Below are 22,220 nucleotides of genomic sequence, written 5' to 3'. Positions count from 1 at the left end.
GAAATCATCAAATAGTTTAGGGAATGTGGCAAAACTTACTAATGAATTGTTGAGTGTTACACTGATGAAAATCAAGGATTATTGTGATTACTCTTGAGTTTGAGAGTTCAGCCACCATCTGTCTATCTGCAAGAGGTGCTGATTTTAAGTGAACATTGTAGTACAGATTGTCAGGCCATTGTAGTTAATGTTCAAAATACAGTTATGTGTTTGCAGTTGGCAATCTAAAATGTAAATATACCCAGTAAGCTTTTTCCCCCTTACTTTTTTATATCAGTGATACAGGCAGAGAAGCCAATCTGTAAAACCTTTATTAAATATAACTGAGGGAGGATATTGGCTTTTTTAGGGTCATTGTGAATTATAGTACAAGAATACTCTTCCTTTCCCTGAGCTATGTGATGGTCATGGGCATTGCCATTGGTTTTTTTTCTTTGAAGCTCAGACAAGCAGCATATATCCTTTATCTCAACAGCTTAAATGCTTTCCAAAGGAAGGGTTATGGTTTCTTCTATTGTTTTTGTGGGGATTTTGGTGGGGTTAGTTGGTTGGTTTATTTAACAAGGACTTTGGCCCCAGTATTCTTAAGTGTTTAGGCTGAGGTGAGCACATAATACTATGGAAATAACAGCTGTTATGTAGAAGGTCTCACCTGTTGGTTGTCTAGTGGGTAAAATGTAAAATGAGGAGCAGGCACCCATGTTCCTTTTTGCAAGCAAATAAGTAAATTGGAGACTGGAGGAAGATGTTCTGGATTGTCACTTCTAATGCACAGGATTGGCTGCAGACCTGCATTACCGGCCTTCATGCCAAGGAGGGACACGGCTGGAGGCAGACCATAATCTTCAACATTTCCTGGTTAAAGCCACATATGTTCAGCATATTCAGACTGCCCAACAAGGGCCCCTCACTCCCAGCCTGTGCCATGTCTTGGGACTGGGAAGAGCAGCAAGACCGCAGAGCTGGCTGGGCAGCACTCGCTGGCACAACGTGGAGCATCCTTTCTTCTGAGCTCCCATGGGGAACTGATGGGGAACTGCTAAAACAGCTCCAGGTTTCTTCTCAGCAGAGAACTGATAAAGCTCTCTGAGAAAAGAGAAAAAACAATGCCATTAGTGTTCAATCATTTTTCTGTTTATGGATTATACTGACGAATTTCAGACTGGGTGCTGATCCCTGCTTCATGAATCTGAATTAGAGAAATAGAAACAGTAGTGCCTAATTAATTAAGTTTTAAGAATGGTTCAGTCTGTTGAAGGGAGCCCGTTTGTACCTATCAGTGCTATTAGCAGACATTTTAAAATGTCTGCTAATTCATATGTGACAGAACAAATTAATGCAATTGAGGTTAAAAGTGACTTTGGATGTAAATCATAGCAACAAGATAAGCCAAGATTTTCTGGGGCATTGAAAAAAGATCTCTTAATTTCAGAGAATATTTTGAACAATGCAGGTTAATCATCATTGCCTTTCTTCCCACAGCCACACTGTATTCATAATGTACCTGAAGTAATGTAGCCATTGTTGAAATATATGAAGTTTATCTTAAACACGGTTTTGTAAAGGACTTGGATTTTAAAATTCCTTTAAATAACTCACATACAGAAATAAACAGTTTCTTCTAAGAAGGTTTTGTTTTTCCATCTGCTGTCCTTGCAGTAATAGGAAAGTTTCTGTTGCTAAATTGCCTTGAAGATTTGGCTGAGGCCTGTGATGGTGGCTTAGACGAGTAAGAAGAGGGGCCCAAACTTCTATTTCTGAACACTGGGCTGTTATAGAAGAAAACTTTACTTGTCCTTAATGATTTAGAGCTTTTTTGCAAAAGATTTATCCACCATAATCTGGACTATTAGAAACAGTAGGAGCCCTGTAATCCATGTTAACATGGACACATTAAATTAAACCTGTTTCTGTTTTTCCTTAGCTGTCTTCAATTAATTGTGCTCCATTTTGGCCTATGCTTTATTATGGAAACTTCTTTTCATGGACTCTCAGGGAGCCCATGATCCATCATATTTCTTTTTTGTGGACCACATTAGTTCTCTTGAAAACGTATGCAGTTGTCAATGGCAATTTATAAAAGCAAAAAGATCTTTGCCTGTTGTTGTGGATGATCTGGTGTGTCACAAAGATTTATTATCAGCATCCTAAGATAAGACAGATATTTTGTAATCATGGCGATGTGGCATTTGAAGAAAGAGAGTCATCTGTTTCCTTTTAACAGCTGGTTGAGTACAGAAGAGTTAGGCTTCAAGAAGCAGAGTCTGGCTAGATTAATACACTTTTCTAGTATGTTATTTTGGCCTAAGTTTTGGAAACCTATAAGTTTAATTAGCTTGGCAACTGCGTCTGCAGATTCTAGTCTAAAGAGTGTTAACCCTTATATCTATATTTTCAAAATCTGGCCTATGTTTTCACATGTCACAGAACCAATTGGAGGGCTGTTAACATTTGTAAAAGTAATATATTATTTCTGAGACCATGGTGGAGCCCTGTTTTGAACGACATTATCAGATTCTGCCATGTTTCTTGTCTTTGAAAACATCAGCTCAGCCAAAATGTTAAAGAACATTGGACTCCCACCATTTAGACATTCATATTAATACTGTTTTGAGAGATGAATTATCAAAATAAGATGAGGTTACTCATTAGGTAAATATCTAACACTTACAAAATTGCAAATGCCAAAAAACACAGTAACATTTTCTATCCTAATTCCGTACATACCAAAGAAAATAATTACTTTGTTAAATGAAGTGATACCAAATGTTTGTATTTAATATTTCAGTGAAGAGGTCAGTTAGCTTGGCTCTTTCTTTTGAAATGCAGCCATATTAATGCAACAGATTTTAAGTCAATGCTGATGGGTGTGTGGCATTTGTTATCATGCACAGTTGAGTAGTTTACGTGAGTGTTTTGAAATCATGTAAATAGCAACAGATGCAAAACCGTTTCCTGGATGTGCTTGTGCATACAGCTACAGATACATATATTTGAATCTGCTTATCTGATTCTAGCACAGAATAATAAGTGACTGATTAAATTGAGGGTATTTTGGGGTAAGGCACTGACAGCCAATGTACTTAATCTAACACGTGTACTCCTTTATTGTTTGAGTACTGTATTTTAGGCATTTGTTAAATACTATAAATTACACTGTGATCAATCAGATATTTGTGATTATATTGGTTACGACCCATTCTTAGGAAATGTAAATGCAAAACCAGAATCCCAGACTCCTGTATTTAAAAATGCATTTTAAAACCAGTGAAAATTATAAATTCTCAGTGTCATCCTGGATTTTAGCCCTTTTGATAAGGAAATTTCCTGGGCAGGGCATCTTTGATGATTAATTTATTCAGATATTTCTCTTATTAGTCAGTATACACTGGAAATACAGTGTTAGTGGTCTTTTTGGGGAAAAGATAATATCTTTAAAACACAGGAATATATACACGTACATTTAGTTTTTCTGAATGCAAGTTAAACACAACCTTTCATTTCATATAAAGGCATATGTTGAACATACTCAAATATTTTAGTAATAAGACCTGTCTAAAAATTTTGCAGAAATAAAACTATACCCAGTTCTATTCCTTTCCACCTTTTTGAAAATGTAGTGGAAGAGGTTAATGTTGCACCATGTCCAGAGATTCGACAGGTGATGGTCATGATGGAAGCTTAATTCCATGTTCCAGAGATGAAAAACAACTTTCCACTCACAATGTGGTAGTTTGACACATCACCACAAGTTTAAATGAGGCATGGGGTGAAAAATAGTTTCTGGATTCAGTCTGGATTCCTTTCAGTCTCAGTTTAGATTTCATTTAAAGGGTAATATAGCAATTGTCCTTCTGTGTCTTTACTGATAAATAAAAATACTAGAGATAGTATCACTGAAGAAATTATTTTAATTGCTACATTATTCCATATTTTTATTGTGTGCTGGGACTGGATCAAGCCATTGGGGATTTGGGGTCTTGGATAGGACACTTCAGTCTGAACTTGATCAGCAGCAGTGAAAGTTTTGTAATACTGGGTTTTACTTCAGTCCCCAGTCCTTAACTTACCAGAGACTAGGGACCTTCTGAGGTAATACCAGCTGAGAATAATCTCTTGCCCACTGCATTAAGCAGATAATGGGTAGGAAGTTCTGTAAATAATGCTGTTTCTGTGAATAACATCCCTTTTGACTGTCTCACTGTTATATCCAAGAGTTTGCAATCTTCATAGAAGTTATTTAAGTGTATTTATGGAGGGGATTCTGCCTTGGCGTTCTGAGTGGTGCTGTGTGCCAGGAATGCAGCACTGCCATACCCCAGCTCATGGGCTTGGAGACAACTGGATCTTGGGGCCAGGGCAGGAAGGAGTGGGCACTTCCACTGCTGCCCCTGTTTTCTTCCTCACTTCCAAGAAGCAGACCATTGAGTTTTGCAATAATGAGAAGGAAAAGAGGTCACAGATGTTGATGACAGCAAAGGCGGCAAAATGAGAGGGAGGAAGAAACCAAAGAAAAGGTAGTAAAATGCTTATAAAAGTGTTTAGCAAAAAATACATACAGAGATGATAGGCTTCTTTCTCTCCAGCAGTTAAATATTTTCCTTGGTAAGTTGAATTTCATTATTTTTGTCCTTGTTCCAGTTTAACTGAGCTGGGGGCAATTATTTCTCAGGCAGTACTTCTTACAGAAAGTGTATTGAGTGACAAAAATGCTGACTCGTAAAAGAAAAGAATGATGGCAAAATGTCAAAATTATTAAGAGACAAAACTAGTATTAATTTTAGGTGTTATTGCTTCCTTTTGTTGCTCTTCCTAAATCCATCATGGGTTTTCAGTGCTTGTTTTCCTTTCAGTGTCCATGAAAATTTTATATGCTGGCTACTGTTACTGAATTTTCTAAGAGTGGGACTTCACTCAAACCTTGTAAAGCTCCACAAATGTTCACCTATATTTGATGGTTTTGTAAGAATGTGAAGCTTTCCATAGAGTTAGTACCTTAGTGCTGCTTCTTTACCATGGGAAGGTGGGATAGGTGGGCAGCTGCACCAGTTGGAGCAGCTTGCGCTGGAAAAAAGAAATTGCAGCATTGTAAGTGCTGCTACTCCTGAGTGAGTAATTTCACTTAGAGCTTTCCAAGGGCTTTTAGCTTAAGCCCTAGGGTCATTTACCATTTAAGTGTTCTTCCACCAGCAGTAGTAAATATGAAGCTAAACCATGTGGGTGTGATGAGCAGAGCAGAACATGGGGAGATGAGTTGGGCAGGCGAGCGTGCAGTGGGTGTGCAGCCCTTTCCAACCAAAGGGGAGCTGGGCTGACAACAGGGCTGTGTCAGGGAGGTGGGCAAAGCTGTGCTCACAGTGAATAAACGTGCTGAGAAAAAGTGCAGCTGTGCTTTTTTAATATGCACTGCAGGAGATTTCAGCAGCCTGATGATATATCATGCATTAATGTTGAAAAGATAAACACATTTGGAGAGCACAGGAAGGCCTTGTGTTTTTATGTTAGCAGAATGCTTCCTAATGAATAAGAACGTGCTGCTGGCTTCACAGAGCCATATGGCAGCTTTTCTAATTTTAGTTCAGTGCAGATGCATAATTCTCCCTTGTTTTACCTCCTAAAACCTTTCTGAGATGTTGCATAGTTTTTCCTGTAAGACTGATCTATAGTTTCTGGGGGAAAATATGTATTCAAGAGTCTAAGAGCTTCTTTGCTCTGGACAGATGTGTGCTGTGTGATGAAAGAGCAACCTCACTATATAATCACTTCCCTAAAATAGTAGCTAACTTTATTCACAAGGATGGGATAAGCTGGTCTTAAAATTGATTGCTGAAATAGTTGCTGTTTCTTAGGCACTGGTGTTTTGAAAAATTGCTTGCTTTCAGGGAATAAAAACAACTTGTATTGAGGCAGTGGTAACTGGGTAAGAACGTGCATGGGGATATCAAGTTTCAAGCGAGCCATGGATCGTAGTGCTTTGAATTACACGGCTACAAGGCAGAGCTGCTTTCCCTGTGGTTAACCAAGCATCAAAATAACTTGCACGTTCTTCACTGCTTTACTTCATCATGTGTAGTGATCCAAAACTACTCACATTACCAAATACAATTTTTTGGGTTTTTTTCTCGTCTGTGTTTTATTCAAGTTGATGCATTTGAAGGCACTTTCTGTACAACCCTATTCATGCTAAAACACTCCTGTCCGTTACCACAGTCAATACAATTACTTAGCAGTAGTCATACACAGATGTTATTTCATCTAATATTTGAAATGTTATCTAATCAAATACTCAAAACTGTAAGGTCAGCTAAAATACAACCTTTGCTAAATATTCTTTCTATTGTATTTTAGCATTAGTTTTTAGTACTGTATCTACCCTTGTCTTTGGATACTTCTGCAGTTTTCTGTATTGGTTGTTATCTGTGCACAGCAATTCAGAAGGATGACGTAGGACAAACCTAGATATATGAATTAGGCAAGACAAAAGTAGTTGTCTAATACATACAAAAAATGGAGAAGATAAGTTGTTTTCATGATAGTTCCAGTGTGAAATTAAATTACATGTTTAAACTTGATTTGTATGATTTCTTTTTAAGAGTGCAGAGTTGAGCTTTCTAGTGTCACTTATTACAAATCTCTTTGTTTATATTTTTTTACCTATTGTACAAAAAAGAGTATGCGATTTCAGATAAGTGTGGCATTTCAGTAGCAATTCCAGAAAATTACAAAGAACAGGAATTATATATAGGGCACCTGGGAAAGCTGTTTTAAACAGCATTGGATAATAAATTTGAATTTGCCTGTTACAGGGTTGTTTTTTTTCTTGACCTTTATTTTTGGTGGTTTTTAGAGCATGGGTTCTTCCATGTCCAGCATTTCACCAGCATCCCCTTTTCACTCTTGTTGCTCTATGAAGAACCTTAAATGTTGCTCCAGTGAAAAATAAGCTAAATCTATGTTGATGCAAATTTTCTCTTTCAAATTATGCTTATCTTTTTGAAATTCCTGCAGAGGCTAAGTTTTGCTCCTTTAATTCAAAAATGCATTTTGGTTTTGCAGAGAGCACGAAGGGGGAAATATTTCTGTAGCGGGTTTCCTTATGGAAGTTGGAGCAGAGCTTGAATTCAGACAAAGAGAGCTTTTTGAGTGGTTCAGCTGGTCCTGCCTGCCCACCTGTAGGAAAGCAGGGTTTGAAACACAACCAAGAGAAGGTGATGCCCGTCAGTAACACTTCAGAGTCTGCTGTCAGAAATGCAGAGAGAACTGACACAGCTTGAGTTGGGAGGATTGAAAACCAAGGAGGCTTGCTAAGTTAAAATGTAGCAAGAGACTTCCAACTATTGCTTTTGGCTTCTATTTCTCCAGCTTATGAATTTCTGTTAAACTAATGTGATTTCACAAAGGTTTGCTTTCAGAATCTGGAATGAGCTTTAAATAAAGCTTGAGGCTTCCCACTCGTAAATTAATCAGAAAATATTTTTGAGGGCTTTTTTTTCCTTCTTTATTCTGTATGTTAAATGTAGAAAAGTAAATACCATTTATGATCACTAGTAAGATGCCCAATTGAAAATATTAATATGTATTTTAGTACAATACTGCTTATGCAATTGTAAATATACCCACAGTTTAAAGTCTAAATTACACACATCGCTAAAATACTACATAATTGGATGTATATATTCTTTGTAGTATGTCTCTCAGGGGTACTTGTATTTTATTTAATTTTTTTCTCTCTCTCTAGGCTAAACTCTTAATTGAAGAGAGCTAATAATTATTTCATGTGCATGAAGTTTACACTACTGTAATTCAGATAAAATGTGCTCAATCCCTGGTAGCCATAATCAGAAGGATGGGACCAGTTTCTAATTCAATGGTCCTCTCCAGTACAGAATTCCCTGTGTGTGGGTGAAGCCATGGGAAGTCCCTTTCCATCCTGCTCCACTTCCTCTGGCAGCAAAAGGCTATATTTCTCTGTCCATACTCTTTCTCTGCTGCCCTTTGGCCACTGTGCCTGTAGGACACTTGGTGACACTTGGCTGACCTTTAATAGGGACATCCCTGATCTAGCAGGAGGCATCACTGGAAGATGTGAGGTCAGGGAACCAGCTCCCACTCTCCATGTGGCTGCAGTGGCAAAATCTAATGGCTGTGGTTAGTCAGAGGTTAACACCAACAATTCTTGTGGGGCTGGAAAAACAGGGTTCTGAGAGGCTTTGCAAGGTTGGGCCTTTACAGCTGTTTTTCCTAAGCCTGGACATGCAAAGATCATTAATCTAGTGTAGAACTTACGAAATCTCTGTGCTTTTGATTTCTTTGTTGGGCTCCTGAGAAGTTAAAAAAGATAGAAGTTAAAAAGGGAAAGTAAACTTTACATTTTTGCTCCATTACTTAACACCACTAGAAGCTGGAACTGTTAAGAAAAATGAAGAATTCTGACTTGTGATAATGCATTATTTTGTCGGCGTTAGAAATTCATGTATCAATCATTGTTTTTTCCAGCCTTCCTGCAACAAATTTTTGTTGTCACTTAGCCCCACATGCTGTATTGCTGAGGGAAAGATTTGCATTTCAAGACATCCCCCATGACTGACTGTCAGGACGACAGTGCTGACAGAGTTCGCACTTACTTGTCTTGTATGTGCTGATAAAGTCTACACGAGGGGCTTTGTAATTCAGTCAGAAATGGGTAATTTATTACATGGTTGAACATTATTAGTAGCTGCAGTTTATAACAGTGATGTAAATTACAGCTGGTCCTACTCAGAAGCTGTCTGAGGCCCAGGTTTCCTATACAATGCCACTTAAACTTAAGTGTGGCTTGTGGCCTGGATGTGTAGCCTCTTCTGAGCTCTCCAGCTACTTGAATTCTTACCCAATTAAGTTACAGAACCAATTAGGAAGTCCATAACTTTGGAGCACTTGTGATTTATACTGCTCTTCAGAGTGCCTAGCCAAAGTTCACGAGTAGTGTAGTGTATGTTGTCACCATCTCTGGGAAAAGCGTAACATAAAAGGCAACGTTTAAGTAACATTTTCATATTTTCACCATTCATTGCACTTTTTCCTTGAGAAAGCACTGAGTTTACTGATTCCACAAAGATGTTGGACCCTCTGAGGAAAAGAATGTCAAAAGGAAAAGAAAACGAAGAAGTCAAATGCTTGTGAGGGACAGCTGGTGACAAGGCAGAAGCAGTCAGGGATCAAAATGGAGAAAACAGGGAATGGAGAGGAAAGCAGCAGCTTTCAGTAACTGGACGTGAGGTTTGAGAGATCCTGGTCTGACCTGGCCTTGCAGTAATGTTGATTACTATTATAATAATCAAGTCTTCTTTTAAAGTCTTCTTTTTCCTTTGTATAAAACCTCATCAGTGTGCATTAAAGAAAGCAGTTGGTTTTATCAGTGTTATGGGTGATTTGTGTAAACTCCATGGTTGTAAGAGGGACAAAATCAGCAACAAATATTTTGTATTACGTGAAAAATAATCAGTAAAAGTATCTGTAAACTGGTGACAGGAGGAAACTGTAATTAATGTGCTTGCACACCGTTGTTGGATCATATCTGCAACCCTTCTATTTCCGGCTCACAGAGAATAATCCCATGTTCTCCCATAATCAAGATGGTATCAATAGCTGAAGCAGTGGTCAAGTGAGAGCAAGAAACTGGTATCCCTGTCCATTCTAATATTTTGCAGTGTGAAAATAGAGATCACTTTATGCTAGCAGGAACAGATGGGAAACAGATATCATCACTGGCTTTATTAAAAGCTCAGCTCTATTTTTAGAGTACTTTTAGAATTTTTAGAACATGTTTTCAGTTTCGTGTCATCATATGGTGCCAACTCTGCTGTGTTGTAGGATGGGAAGGATTGTTCAATTGTTTTTCTGTCACACCTAATTTCTGCTTTTTTGCCAAAACAAGAAAGGTAAGGAAAAAAAATCCCACTCCTAGTCTAAACCAGAAATACTAATTTTATGTCCTTGTGAATTTAAGTAGCAGAGGAAATGTTAATAGTTATTTCTAGTGAATTTATTTCTATCAGATTATGCTAATCAGAGTGATTTAAAATTAGTCTGTTAGCTGCAACTCCATCTTCAGAGCAATTTACTAAATCATTATTCACGATGGTGTTATATAGTGTATAACACCTAAGAAGACAGCTAAAATTTTTGTGAGTCCTTTTATGAAAAGAAGAAACCATAGAAATCTAGGATGAGAAAGCTCAAGTGACCAAAGCCTTATTGCCAGTGGGTGATCACTGACAGGAGAACAGCCAGGGCTTTACAAAAGCAGTTCCTTTACTCTGTGTCTGAGCAGCACATATTCACACTGACCTTAAAACCTATGCCAGGGAAAGTTCAGAAGAACTTAACCTGCATTATTGCAGATCTACGGATAGTGGAAAATACTGTACACTTGGACACATTTCAGTTTGCATGACTGATGCTTTATTTTTCACTAATGGTGATTTTCCAAAGGCCCTTTATTCCATCTGTACATGGTACTTTCAGTAATTCCTACAGTGAATGTTCCTCTAGTTTATTGTTGAAGACATAAATTCTTGTTGTAATATCAGTGTGCTTTCATGTTTAGTAAAGTAATCAATTACATTATACTAAAAATAAGAAATCCCTAATTATTTTTAATATTCTAGATTGCAGGATGCCCTTGGCTTTTGCATAACTACTGCTTGAAAAGTAGTAAAATATTGTTTGGAGTATAGAACTGACAACAAAACATTACTTGTTTCATTAATTTACACTGTACAATCTGTATTAGAATATGTGTTTTATTTAGTAGCTTTATTACTTTTATTAATTCATCTTTAAACTAAAATATCATTATTGAAATGGAAAAATTGATGCAGTTCATTGCTGGATAGGAATTATAAACACGCTAGGTTTGAAGGCTCTTTGAATATCCCTTGCATTTGGAGTTGGATATAACCTGTGATGCTGTATACAACAAAATTTAACATACAGCATTATGTTCCAGGAACCTGAAATCATTATTTTCTTGCCTGTAATTTTCAAACGCAGCACTTGAAATTTTATGTAGTTCTAATAACACCTTGGTAAATAAGGCGGTATGAAAATTACGTGATAGTAAGAATGTGGGCGGAGACATGGGAACAGAACTGAGGCCGCTCTTTCTCAGTACTGAAACCGTAGATTGTGGACTTATGTTTTTCCTTCTAAATATAGCGGTCATGGAAAAGCTCTGTGGCTGTAAGCTTGCACGCTCTTCTAGATCAGTCTCCTGCTACACCTTGATCCTGGTTTTTGCTCACTGCACCTTCATAAAGAGCCCTTGTCTTTGCCCAGTGTTAGGCTCTGTAGTTTGATAAAATGTCTAGCTGAGGAACATGAGAAATTATTTCATTTGTGTCATAAGACCTGAAAACTGAGAAGCAAATAGGGTAGTTATGCTTCCGTTGAATCATTATGGGACACTGTCTAATCTCATTTTCAGAACTGTTGCACTGTAAGCATTTCACAGCTCTTCTCAATACTCTGTGGGCTCTTGGTGTATCAGTGAGATCAGCCCGCTGTCGCTTAACACATCGTTTTTCTCTCTTGCAGAAAAAGCAGCAGCAGCTAATGAAGATGAAGTGCAAAAGGCAGATGTATCGTCTACAGGTCAGAGTGTCATCGACAAGGATGCACTTGGACCAATGATGCTTGAGGTAAAGAGCACAAAATCTCTGTGTTTAGGGCAGTTCTGCTCCTCCTAGGATGAATGGAATGAAAAGGTGTGGTCAGAGGTCGCTGTAAAGGAATGGTCAAGAGAGACAAACCATCCTGGCTGCTTGGGATTATGTCATTAAAGAGCAGGCAGCATATTTATTTCTCTTGCATTCAGTGATGAAATTCTCTTTAACTTGAAGTAGGGAAAAGTGCAGAGAGTTCTGCTTCTTTGCAACACAGACAACCTGAGGGGCTTCAGCTGATAGCAAGTCTTGGGTGTCTGCTTGTGCATGTTTTATTTGTTCTGAACCACAACAGCTGTGGAAGACCTGTTGCACGTAAACATTGACTTATGTGTACTGCAGTATACAAGTGAATAATGTTCCTCTAAAAGTGCATCTCATTGCTATACTGCTTTAATGTTTTATCATTTCAGCTTCGAGGCAGGACTCTTCCCTCTAGAATATGAAAGTAATCTAGGAGAGATTTTCAAGATGTGTGTTTCAGTTTGTTCAGTTAAGATTCCTGTCTGATTTTAGCATTTATTTTGATACCCCAAAAGGCTGTACGATTCAAGCCTGGCTTCCAAATGTGTGTTAGCAGTAATGTTGGGTGGGTATGCTATCAGAGATCCTCATGTGCTACTGCTTTATCTACTTAGACTCACTTTCAGACTCTTTATTCTCATCCCATTCTGGCTGTGGACCTTATCTGTAAGGAAGAATAAATGTTACTTTAGGTAACATAAAACACAAACTCTGAATCAAGCTAAAGGAACCAGCTTTGGCAGAAGCATAATTATTCTGTCATTTCTGAATGCATGTATAACAGTTTTAAGTATTTGCTTTATTTTTCATAATTGTTCAAATAAAGACATATTTTTCTATATTGTGTATGAAATAAAGGCTCCAAATTCATACTGCAAAACGTAAGATTAGACAGGTTGGAGGCATTGTTCTTTGAAAAGTGGGGTAACTAATTAATTAATTTTGTTTAATATTTATTATACATACTCACTGAATTGAATGTTGTTGTTTTTGTTATCAAACAAGGTTATGCATTCATCTCTTACACTGCTATGTTAAAATTTGTCTTTAATTTTCTATTAATTTAATTGTAAGGACCTGTTTTAATCACACAGAAAATAAGAAGAAGATTATATTTTTCCTGGCTTATCTTGTGTGATTGGCTACTGCAGCAAACATGACATGTAAAAATCACCCATTTATTCTGTTGTTCCATTTAATTTAGTTTAGTTTTCTTTTGCATATTAACAATGAAACATTGTGGAGCTTAATTAATGAACCATGGTCCTTGTGCACCAAGAAACTTTAAAAGGACTGAAAGTTATTCTATATTTGCTGCGGAAAGACTACAGATACTTTGTGTCTTTATCACCTTAAGGAAATGCAATTCAGTTATTTCATCTTTACAGAACCCTTTTATACAACCTCTTAAAAAACCCCTACCTTTTCTCATTGCCAAGTAATAATAAAAATGGTAATGCTGATGAACAGTTTATTAGTTGATTTGGTTTAGAATTGTAATTGTATGTTTTTATTAAAGAATAAAACTGAAGAATCCTCAAAATAAGGAGTGTTTCCAACTGAAGAAAGTGAGTAAAATTCATCAGGCAGTTGCCTCTGAGGAGTATTTTGACATATTTCTAGCTTCAAGCATAAAGTAGATAGGAAGAGTGGAAAAATAGTCAAGAGAGAGATGACAGCATCTCAAAGAACACAAATGTATTTTCTGTTCCAATATAGAATCTAAAATATGTGTTTTCTTGATTTCTCTTCCATCATACTGTCCATTATTTGTTCATTCATTTTCCCAATAGCTCTGAAGAAAAGTTTTTGATTGTAGTGGCTCACATCTGGGAACAGAATTAAGAAATTAGTGCAAAAGTGGAGGCTTCTAAAATATTCAAATGTCTTGGTACACTAGCTTCCTCAAAAGCCTACTGCTGCTTACCTGCAAGATTATTTTCTTAAGAGAATAGAAAGAAATGAGAGACTGAAATATAAGGCTTTTTGTTACTCTAAACCCAGATGGCCACGTCTGTGATCAACACAAGAAACAGCTGTGAGGGAACAGCACAGAGAGCACTTCTTTGCCAAAGAAGTTGCCACTCTAGGAAACAGTAGAGAAAACTGAAGATTATTGTGGGATGCCAGTAACTCTCATAATCTCTTTCTTGCCATCTCCACCTTTGAAGATTTTCTCCTTAGGACTCCAAGAAACATCTGTGATAGCTTTGGTTTTGCAGCCCCTGTGAATCAATGTTTGGACAGCTGCCAAGCAGGATGGTTCAGCCAAACCCACGCCCTTCTGCCAGCTCTAAATACCATGGCTTCTGTGGTTGGCCAGCTGGGGACTGACGTGGCTAGCATCTTTTTTTTTTCTTCAATTAGTTTTCAGCCAACTCAGCTCTCTGGTCCAGCTCTTCATAGCCTCAGACAGTACAGGTTGCTGTTGTGATGTAGGAGGTGCTAAATCAAAAAGGCCATGCTTACACTGACTTTAAGTGGTGGTGAAATGCAGCCCAAGACACTAATCTGTAGCAGAGATGTTGATTATTATACTAGAAATTATTATGCTGAAAATTATACTGGAGACTCAATTTATTAATAAATTTGTAAATCTTTGTTAAACTAAATACTACTCAGCAGGGAAATGTAATAAATGTTAAGAAAATACATATAAAGGACGGAGCTCACAAAGAAAGTAAATCAACAGGAGGAACCAAGAATTACCAGAAAGAAAAAGAAGGCAATGATAAAAAACAATGTCAGAGATTAGAATTTGTGACAACAGAAGAAAAAAGGATCTAGTTTATCTTAATTTAGAGGCAGTCAGGGAAAGTATACCCTTACACATTTATTTGGGGCTTTTATTATGTTGTAATTTTAAAATAGAACAAAGAAAGCATTTGTCACTGGCTCAGCTGCTCTGCTTGCATTGTGCTGCTGGCCCTCCCCTAGAGCAGAGTCATTGTCTAACTTACCTAACTTAGTTTGGGAAGAACCTCTGGAGCTTGTGTGTTCCTACCAACCACTGCAGCCAGGTCCCAGTGGAGCAGGTGGCTGAGATCCAAGTCCAGCCAAGGTTTGATATCTCTGTGAGAGGGGGTTTTGCAGCCTCTTCCCGTATCTGACCACCTTCATGGTGGATTTCTTTTTTCTTGTATCACCATGAAGTTTCCTGGCTTGCAACTGTGATGGTTGCATCTCATCCTTCCCTTGTGAATCTCTAATCTAGAGCCTGGTTCTGTCTTCCCTTTAGCCTTCTACCAAGTAGCTGAAGGCAGAAGTAAAATCCATCCTTAGCCTTCTCTCTTATTGTCTGGATTTGCTAACTTCTCAGTAATGTGCAACATTTTAAACATCTCTCTGTAACCAGTGGACTCGAGAACTACCTGCTAAGACCAACACAGGAGTTGTACAGTATACAAGTTGGGTCAAATCAAAAATGCTTTGTGCTTGCTGTAGCAGCTCCTCTGTGTTCTGTTTTGCATTGAGCTGTGCCTGGATTTAGTATGGATCTACTTGGTTTTAACCCACAATGAATTGTGGGTGGCCTGTTTTTCTAATTTATTTCTGTCCCTGGAGATACAATAACTAACAACTCTCTAGTGATTTCCTGCCAATCCTTAGAGAGGTGAATAAATCAGGCAAAGCTGCAGAAGTCTGTGTGAATTGTTAACTGTATGCTTAGACCAAAAGCTTTGGTGCTTTTACGTTTGACTGTATCCCCCCCTTATCTGCTCGTGTGACATAAAATTAGAGGGATGATACATTTCTACTATCAGCAGTCATGCTTGCATCTTAAGAAAAATAAAATTTGCATGAGAGTTTCTTACCAATACTCAAATTTTTACTTTATCTTCATTGGGTAGAAGTGCTGTAGTATTTGGCTTAGTCTTCAGATAACGTAGGGCAGATATCCTGGAGAGAATGCTGCAGCTAGGTCATCACTGTCACAAGAGATAAGAAGGGAAACCAATCAGCAGAAAATACTAATGTAGACACTTCCTCACAGAAACTTTAAGTCTTTTGGAAAATCGTGAAGCTAAGTTGAGGAGGTGAAAATCTGATTCCTGTTCCCTAGATGATGTGTGGACTGAATTAAACTGGTGTCAAATTTTTTAAAAAATGAAAGCAGTCCTAGGAGTAGAGGCTAAAACTCCCCCCATCTTCACTGCTCACTGCCTGCTCTCAGCTCCCTTTGCCCTTCTCTGCTTTTAATGCCTCACATTCCCAGCTCCACGGGGCCTCATCTCTATGAAGATGCACTGCTAGGGATGGGGAAAGAGTCTTTCTTCCTGCCAGGGTTTTCCTTGCCTTGTGCCAGGATGTCCTGTAGTGTTTTCCTTGGTTCAATCTTCTGTACTGCTTAGAGGAGTGAACAGGCTGTGGGTTTAGCAGAACCATTCTTCTGGTCCAAGTTTCTTGCTTCATACACAGGCAGATAGGTTGATGGCAGCCTCTTCCATTTTGTTTGTTTGTTTGTTTGTGGTGGGGGATTTAGTTTGTTTCCGTGTGTGGGTTTCATTACTTTGCAAGGTGTGTACCTTTCTGTGCTTTTGCACTAGTGTCATAAAAGTAAGATTAGATACTCAATCGGCAATGTGTCCTTTGCTCTTACAGACAATAATAGAAGAACGTGGATGGATGAGGAAAGATTCAGTTACATCCTCTGAACGGAGTATTATTTTCTGTGTATTTTGTTAATCTGATTGTTTGCTATTGTCTTTCTCTCGTTTTCTGTTTTTCCCCCTTTAGGCCCTAGATGGGTTCTTCTTTGTAGTGAACCCAGAAGGTAATGTTGTGTTTGTTTCTGAGAATGTGACACAGTACCTGAGGTACAACCAAGAAGAGCTGATGAACACAAGCATATACAGCATCCTGCATGTAGGGGACCACAATGAATTCGTCAAAATCCTGCTGCCAAAATCGTTAGGTATATAACTTTTCCTCATATCATACCATCAGTTATTTAACTTCAGTTTTATAAGTCAGCATTTCTATAACTTAAGTTAATGTCCTGACACTATTTACAGTTTCATCATATACATTATTTTAAGATATATATGGACTATGAATGATTAATATTATTCTCAAAAGCATCCTCCACTCTTTTCAAGTTCTTCTTTGTTAAAATTGCTTTTAGTAATTCATGTTAGCTGATACTTTTTAATGGATCTCCAGAGTGAATCACTAAAAGACAGCATTAGCTATGTGAACTCTCTGTTAGTTCTTTGTCTAGGCTGCTTGTTCCAAGAATGGCCCAGGAAAGGAGGAATATAAAAGAAAAATCAGAGACCTCCTTACACTAGAATTTTTATTTCAATGTTTTTAGTCTTAGCAATATTTATTCTTCTTAACTTTCAAAAACTGTTTTTGTTAATTGCAGCCATTTTTAGATTCATATTAATGTTAGTTTGAATGTCATTGAGTTTTGGAGGAGATGAAAAGAGATAGTCAATACTGGGTTCCTCATTTTACTCACAGCAGTTTAAAGAGTATTACTCAATTCACTCTAGCCTTTTATTACTGTACTTATATACTCTAAAGAAGCAAAAATGTAAATGGCTAAAGTCAATCTATTACTACACTTATTGCATTTTATGACTGAAGAGGGCAAGCAAAGAGTATTTTTAATATGACCCTGCCATTTCCTAATGTGGTGTAACATTAATTCGCTCTGACTGATGTCTAGTACCTATATTTGTGCATCTCAGGATTTTGTTTCTTTTTTTACTTGTCTTAAGCACTGTGTTAGGCTTTAGTTTTATCCATAGCTCCACCCAGGTCATTTCAACCCTTCAGCCTTTCCCACTGTAGCTGTGTTTCAATATATTCCCTATTGTATTGCTTCCTGTTTTTGTAAGTGCATAGTAGTTTCATTTCTTTCCCTTTCTAATCTGGACAGAGATTTTTATACAATGCAGCCATGTCTTTTAGTAGAACTTTTCAAGTTTACTGGAAAGATCCTACATATTTATTTTTTGCAGTCTCAGAAATCAACTTGATCTGCCCAGTCATCTTTTGCTGTACTGTGTAACTTTTACATGCACCAATATTTAGACTTTTATTCTGCTTTTCTACTATGTCGTTTTAAGTCACTTGGAAAAAACATAATAGCTGAACAAATTAGCAATGCTCTTAAAATCTTTTGATTTTATTAATGACCTAGTTATGTACTGGTTTGGGCTTTAATATTAAAATTAAATTGTTGTTGTTGTTAAATGAACTTGTTTCCCAACCAGTTTGTAAAGCGTCTTCATTTATTTCCTGTGAATAAGCTGCAGAAATGCCTGGTACCAGATTTGTCTCACTATCTGATTTTGCTTTTGCTCAGTCAATGGGGGATCTTGGTCTGGTGACACTCCTAGGCGTAACAGCCATACCTTTAATTGTCGGATGCTGGTAAAACCTCTTGCTGATTCTGAAGAAGGCCATGATAACCAGGAAGCACATCAGAAATATGAAACTATGCAGTGCTTTGCTGTTTCCCAACCAAATTCTTTCAAGGAGGACGGTGAAGGTAATTACCATTTCCAGTTTGTGTTAATGTACTTTCAGAGCAGTTGATAAAGTGACCTCTAAGTCCTGAAAATTGGAAAAATTCGTAGGTTTGGTTTTTTTTTATCTAACTGTAGAGATGTACTTTTGTCTTGGCTGTGAGAGTATACAGTTGCATGCACCGTTTGTTAAACCAACTGAGAGGACTGAGAGAAATTCTGTTTACCTCAAAGAGACATATCCTAGTTTCATATGGCTGCAATTGTAAGAAAAAAGTAGCTGACTAGGAAGAAATTTTCAAAGGGCAATTTTTTAAAAATTCTTAGAATTTGAAGACAATCGTGGTTCACCATTTCCTTTACCATTTACTACTTCAGCAGGTAAATTTCCTCAGATTATTTTGTAAGTGTTCAGGTAAGTAAAAATAGTTATTGTGAGGAGGAGTTCTCAGGAACAGCAAGCATTTGGGGCAAGTTTAAGAAATTTGGTTTGGAAGGTACAAAATGGTGAGTGTTGGAGAAATGTGCTCTTTGTGCATGCAGTGTATTCTTTTTTTATTGCTTACCTCCTGAGTGGCTGAACTACTACAGGTAGCTTAATAAACATGTGCCAATACTTATGGATTGTGGTGGAGTCCTTGCTAATTTTTCTTCTGAAAGAAAACAAACCCACCTTTCCTGTTTTATTTAATGTTTTAGAAAGTAATGAAGATACAAACCCACTAAGTTTTGCCTATGCGTTTATTGGTACAAAATCTATTTTTTGGTCGAAATAGACTTAAAGAACATTTAAAAAGTATTTCTGAAGTCTTTGTGGAAACAAAAGTCTTCCCTTTCCATAAAAATTAATTGAAGTAACGTTTTTCTCTTAAGATTTGCAGTCTTGCTTGATTTGTGTTGCAAGAAGAGCTCCAATGAAGGAGAGACCACTTCTTCCTTCGTCAGAGAGCTTTACTACACGCCAGGATCTTCAAGGTATTGTGAAATAGGAGTAGAAGTTTGTAGTTTTATTTTGTGTTCCTCAGTGGGGAAACTGCTATGACAAATACTTTCTAATGTATCTAATATCAGGCAAAATAACTTCACTGGACACAAGTACCATGCGAGCAGCTATGAAGCCTGGCTGGGAGGATTTGGTGAGAAGATGCATTCAGAGGTTCCATTCACAGCACGAGGGAGAGATATCTTTTGCCAAGAGGCATCACCAGGAAGGTTAGATTTCATACTTTTGGCATTTTATATATTTAACCTGTTTGCAATTTGTGTCTCTTAGTTGTCCTCTCTTTGTTACGCTTTCAGGGAACAGTCACCAGCTACTGACAGTCCCTTTCTCAAGCTGTTTTACTTAACACACTGATGGCTCTCTAGGGAGGTCTTCAGCTTTCTCACTGTTGTTTTAGCCTTCTTGTTACCAGTGTGCCATCCTGGAGTGTGCTTGAAATCTTCTAAATGTCGAAATCATTTTGGAAAGAAAGACCCTTGCATGTTGTCCGCTAAAATGTTCACTGGCCATTATTCTTCAAAACCTCAACTCACACATTGCAGTTCATTGCCTGTATTCCCTTTCTCTACAAAAATGGACTTTCACATTTCCTGTGAGAAACACTGAGTGTAAATTCCCAAAGCTTCACCTCTCATACTGTTTGGAAACCTACATTGTTGCACTGTATCTAGCTGATAAGTGTTATAGGATATACCAGAAGCACATCTACTCAGAAAAGATTATGGCAGGTAAGAAGTAGGAAAGTATTGCACTTTGGAATGGTCCCCATGGGGTTTCTGTGCTAGTGACTCGGTGGGGATTTTTCATAAAACCCTTATACTTCTAATTCTAGTAACACAGACCCAAATTAATAAAAGCAAATAACCCTATCTAGTCCATGGGAAAGTAATTTCAAAACCAATTGGGAATAGCTGGAACATTTCCAGTACAGAAGCATCATTCTTTGGGTTCATGTTTAAAGAACAAGGTTTACAGCTGGTTTGTAACAAATAGTTATCATGGTCATTAAGCAGCAGACATGTCATCTTGGTTACTAAATTGTAACTGGAATATCAAATTATTCCACCAAATACACACACAAAAAAGAGATTTAGTCATGAGGCATTAGTTAAATATTCTTTTAATATGTTCCGCTTTCCTGAAATCTTCAGGTGATATTTTAGAAATGTGGGATCACAGAGATGCTGTGTTATTTTAGATAATAGTTTTTGGAGTATATACAGTAGAAATGCTAAAAGTTGGCAGCCTTGTGCTGTGATTTCAGACAGACCTGAAGAAGGCAGTATGCAATTAAAGTTACACCAGGGGTTTAGAGAGCAATTGCAGGTAAGGACCCATCCGTGCCGGAGATGATTTAAGGGTATGTGTTATGGCATGCCAGCACTTGTTATTTCAGTCTTCAAGTTATTCTTGACCAAATAAATTAGGACTGAGTCTTAAGGTTTGAAGGAGTCCTCTCTTAAGCTTTCTATGAGGTGGTGAAAATATGTGTGTTTTGGAGTTCACACTGTCTCATTTTGCAGTTGCAGCTTGGGATCATCATGTAAATTGTAGAATTAGTCTAAATGAGAGGGTTCTTCTCTTCTTGTCAGAGTGAAAAGTATGAGTGATACGAGGAGGAAAAACCTCTGGAATTGCTTTCCTACAATGATGCAGCAGTGAAGAAGAATAATGGCTGAAATATTTCACTCCCCTGCCATGCAGTATGGAGAAAAAAAACAAGTCATATCTTGGACTGTAGCATCTTTGTGCTTGCAGTTTTCAACTCATTGTGGTTTGAGAATGGAAGCAAAGAAAGTAATGCTCTCCTGCATGTAGTTCAGCATTACAGTGTGAAAAAATGCAGCATTAGCAAGATAAACAATAAAAAACATGCTTTAAAATTATCTCTTAGTGTAAAATGTAGAATGGTCAGTTTTTATTGGCCACAGTCAGAAAAATAGCATTTCCTCAAGAGGAATATGGAAACATTCTTGTTTGCTTAAAGAATTAGTTTGGAAAATGATTTAAGTAGAGATTTCACTTGTATCCTGTTGGCATTGAGTACTGGAATTTCCTGATGTGGTATATGCTAAAGTTAAGAGCTTTGGACCTTCTGGTGCCCAGAGGTTAAACTGAAACAATGACATACCTAACAGTGAAATTTTGTTTTGCATTGTTTCACTGTTGTAAGTTTTTGTTTTTTGTTACATTTTTACTCTGAAAAACCCCTTCTGGTTGTTTAAATTGTGCTTCCTGTTTTCTCACTGCCTAGATAATACTTTGAAACCTTGCAGAACAATATATAACAGTGGGGGACTGGGAAGGAAAGCAATCGTAACCAGTCTTGCAGGGCTGAAAATGCGGTAGCTCTGTGGACCAGAAAAATAAAGGCCACACATGGAAAACCATGTCGTTTAATTACAACAGGAAACATAAAAGACAAGCAATGAAACAAAGATCACATGATACTATTAATTTAAAAAAAAAAAGAAAAAAGAGAACCCCACAGGAAATATATATGTATGAAAAGATAGGAAATTAAATGTATTTGTAGTGTTTTGTTCCTACTTTTCCCCTAAATTATTATATGAAATTTTTGAGTTATTTTACTTTGGTCATATCTGCAATCCTAATATGATTGCTTTTGGATAGAAATTTGAAGTTGACCACACTTGTTTCATTAATAGTAGAGTGAAGAGTAGAATGTTTGGGTGAATTTCTTTTCCATAACATGTTTTAATTTTTCATTAAAGAAGTGTCACGGGGATCTGTGGAAGTTAGAGAACTGAATTTGTTGAAGTGCAGATTTACATTAAAAACTTAAAGGGCTGCAGAATATGTACAGTAAATAAACTGTAAAAGAATATGTAAACAAAAGAATATGTACAGTGAAGTAAACCCCAAACCTGAAATGCAGTCAATACTGCAAAAGGGTAGCAGTGCCCCAGTTTTGGTTTAGGTAATTGTGTTTGTAATTTTTTTGAGCTATATATATTTTGTATTTGTTGTTTTAGAAGTAATAATGTC

The 22,220-nt window shown here is 37.3% G+C and overlaps 1 protein-coding gene across 3 annotated transcripts in view; it reads left to right on the top strand.

The window, feature by feature from the left end:
• The window catches only part of NCOA2 (nuclear receptor coactivator 2), a 189,892-nt gene that overhangs the window by 126,054 nt on the left and 41,618 nt on the right, over positions 1 to 22,220 (top strand). For all 3 annotated transcript variants that reach the window (XM_033053141.2, XM_033053133.2, XM_033053148.2), the window contains 5 exons: positions 11,578 to 11,681; positions 16,467 to 16,644; positions 18,046 to 18,231; positions 19,082 to 19,183; positions 19,280 to 19,420. In XM_033053141.2, the coding sequence (XP_032909032.1) occupies positions 11,578 to 11,681; positions 16,467 to 16,644; positions 18,046 to 18,231; positions 19,082 to 19,183; positions 19,280 to 19,420 (711 nt within the window). The remainder of the gene's footprint in view (positions 1 to 11,577; positions 11,682 to 16,466; positions 16,645 to 18,045; positions 18,232 to 19,081; positions 19,184 to 19,279; positions 19,421 to 22,220) is intronic.

This window comes from Catharus ustulatus, chromosome 1 (assembly GCF_009819885.2).
Source record: "Catharus ustulatus isolate bCatUst1 chromosome 1, bCatUst1.pri.v2, whole genome shotgun sequence".
In the NCBI taxonomy this organism is placed as follows: Eukaryota; Metazoa; Chordata; class Aves; order Passeriformes; family Turdidae; genus Catharus; species Catharus ustulatus.
Note: the sequence above shows the minus strand (reverse complement) of the source record. Positions and strands in the feature narration are given on the sequence as shown.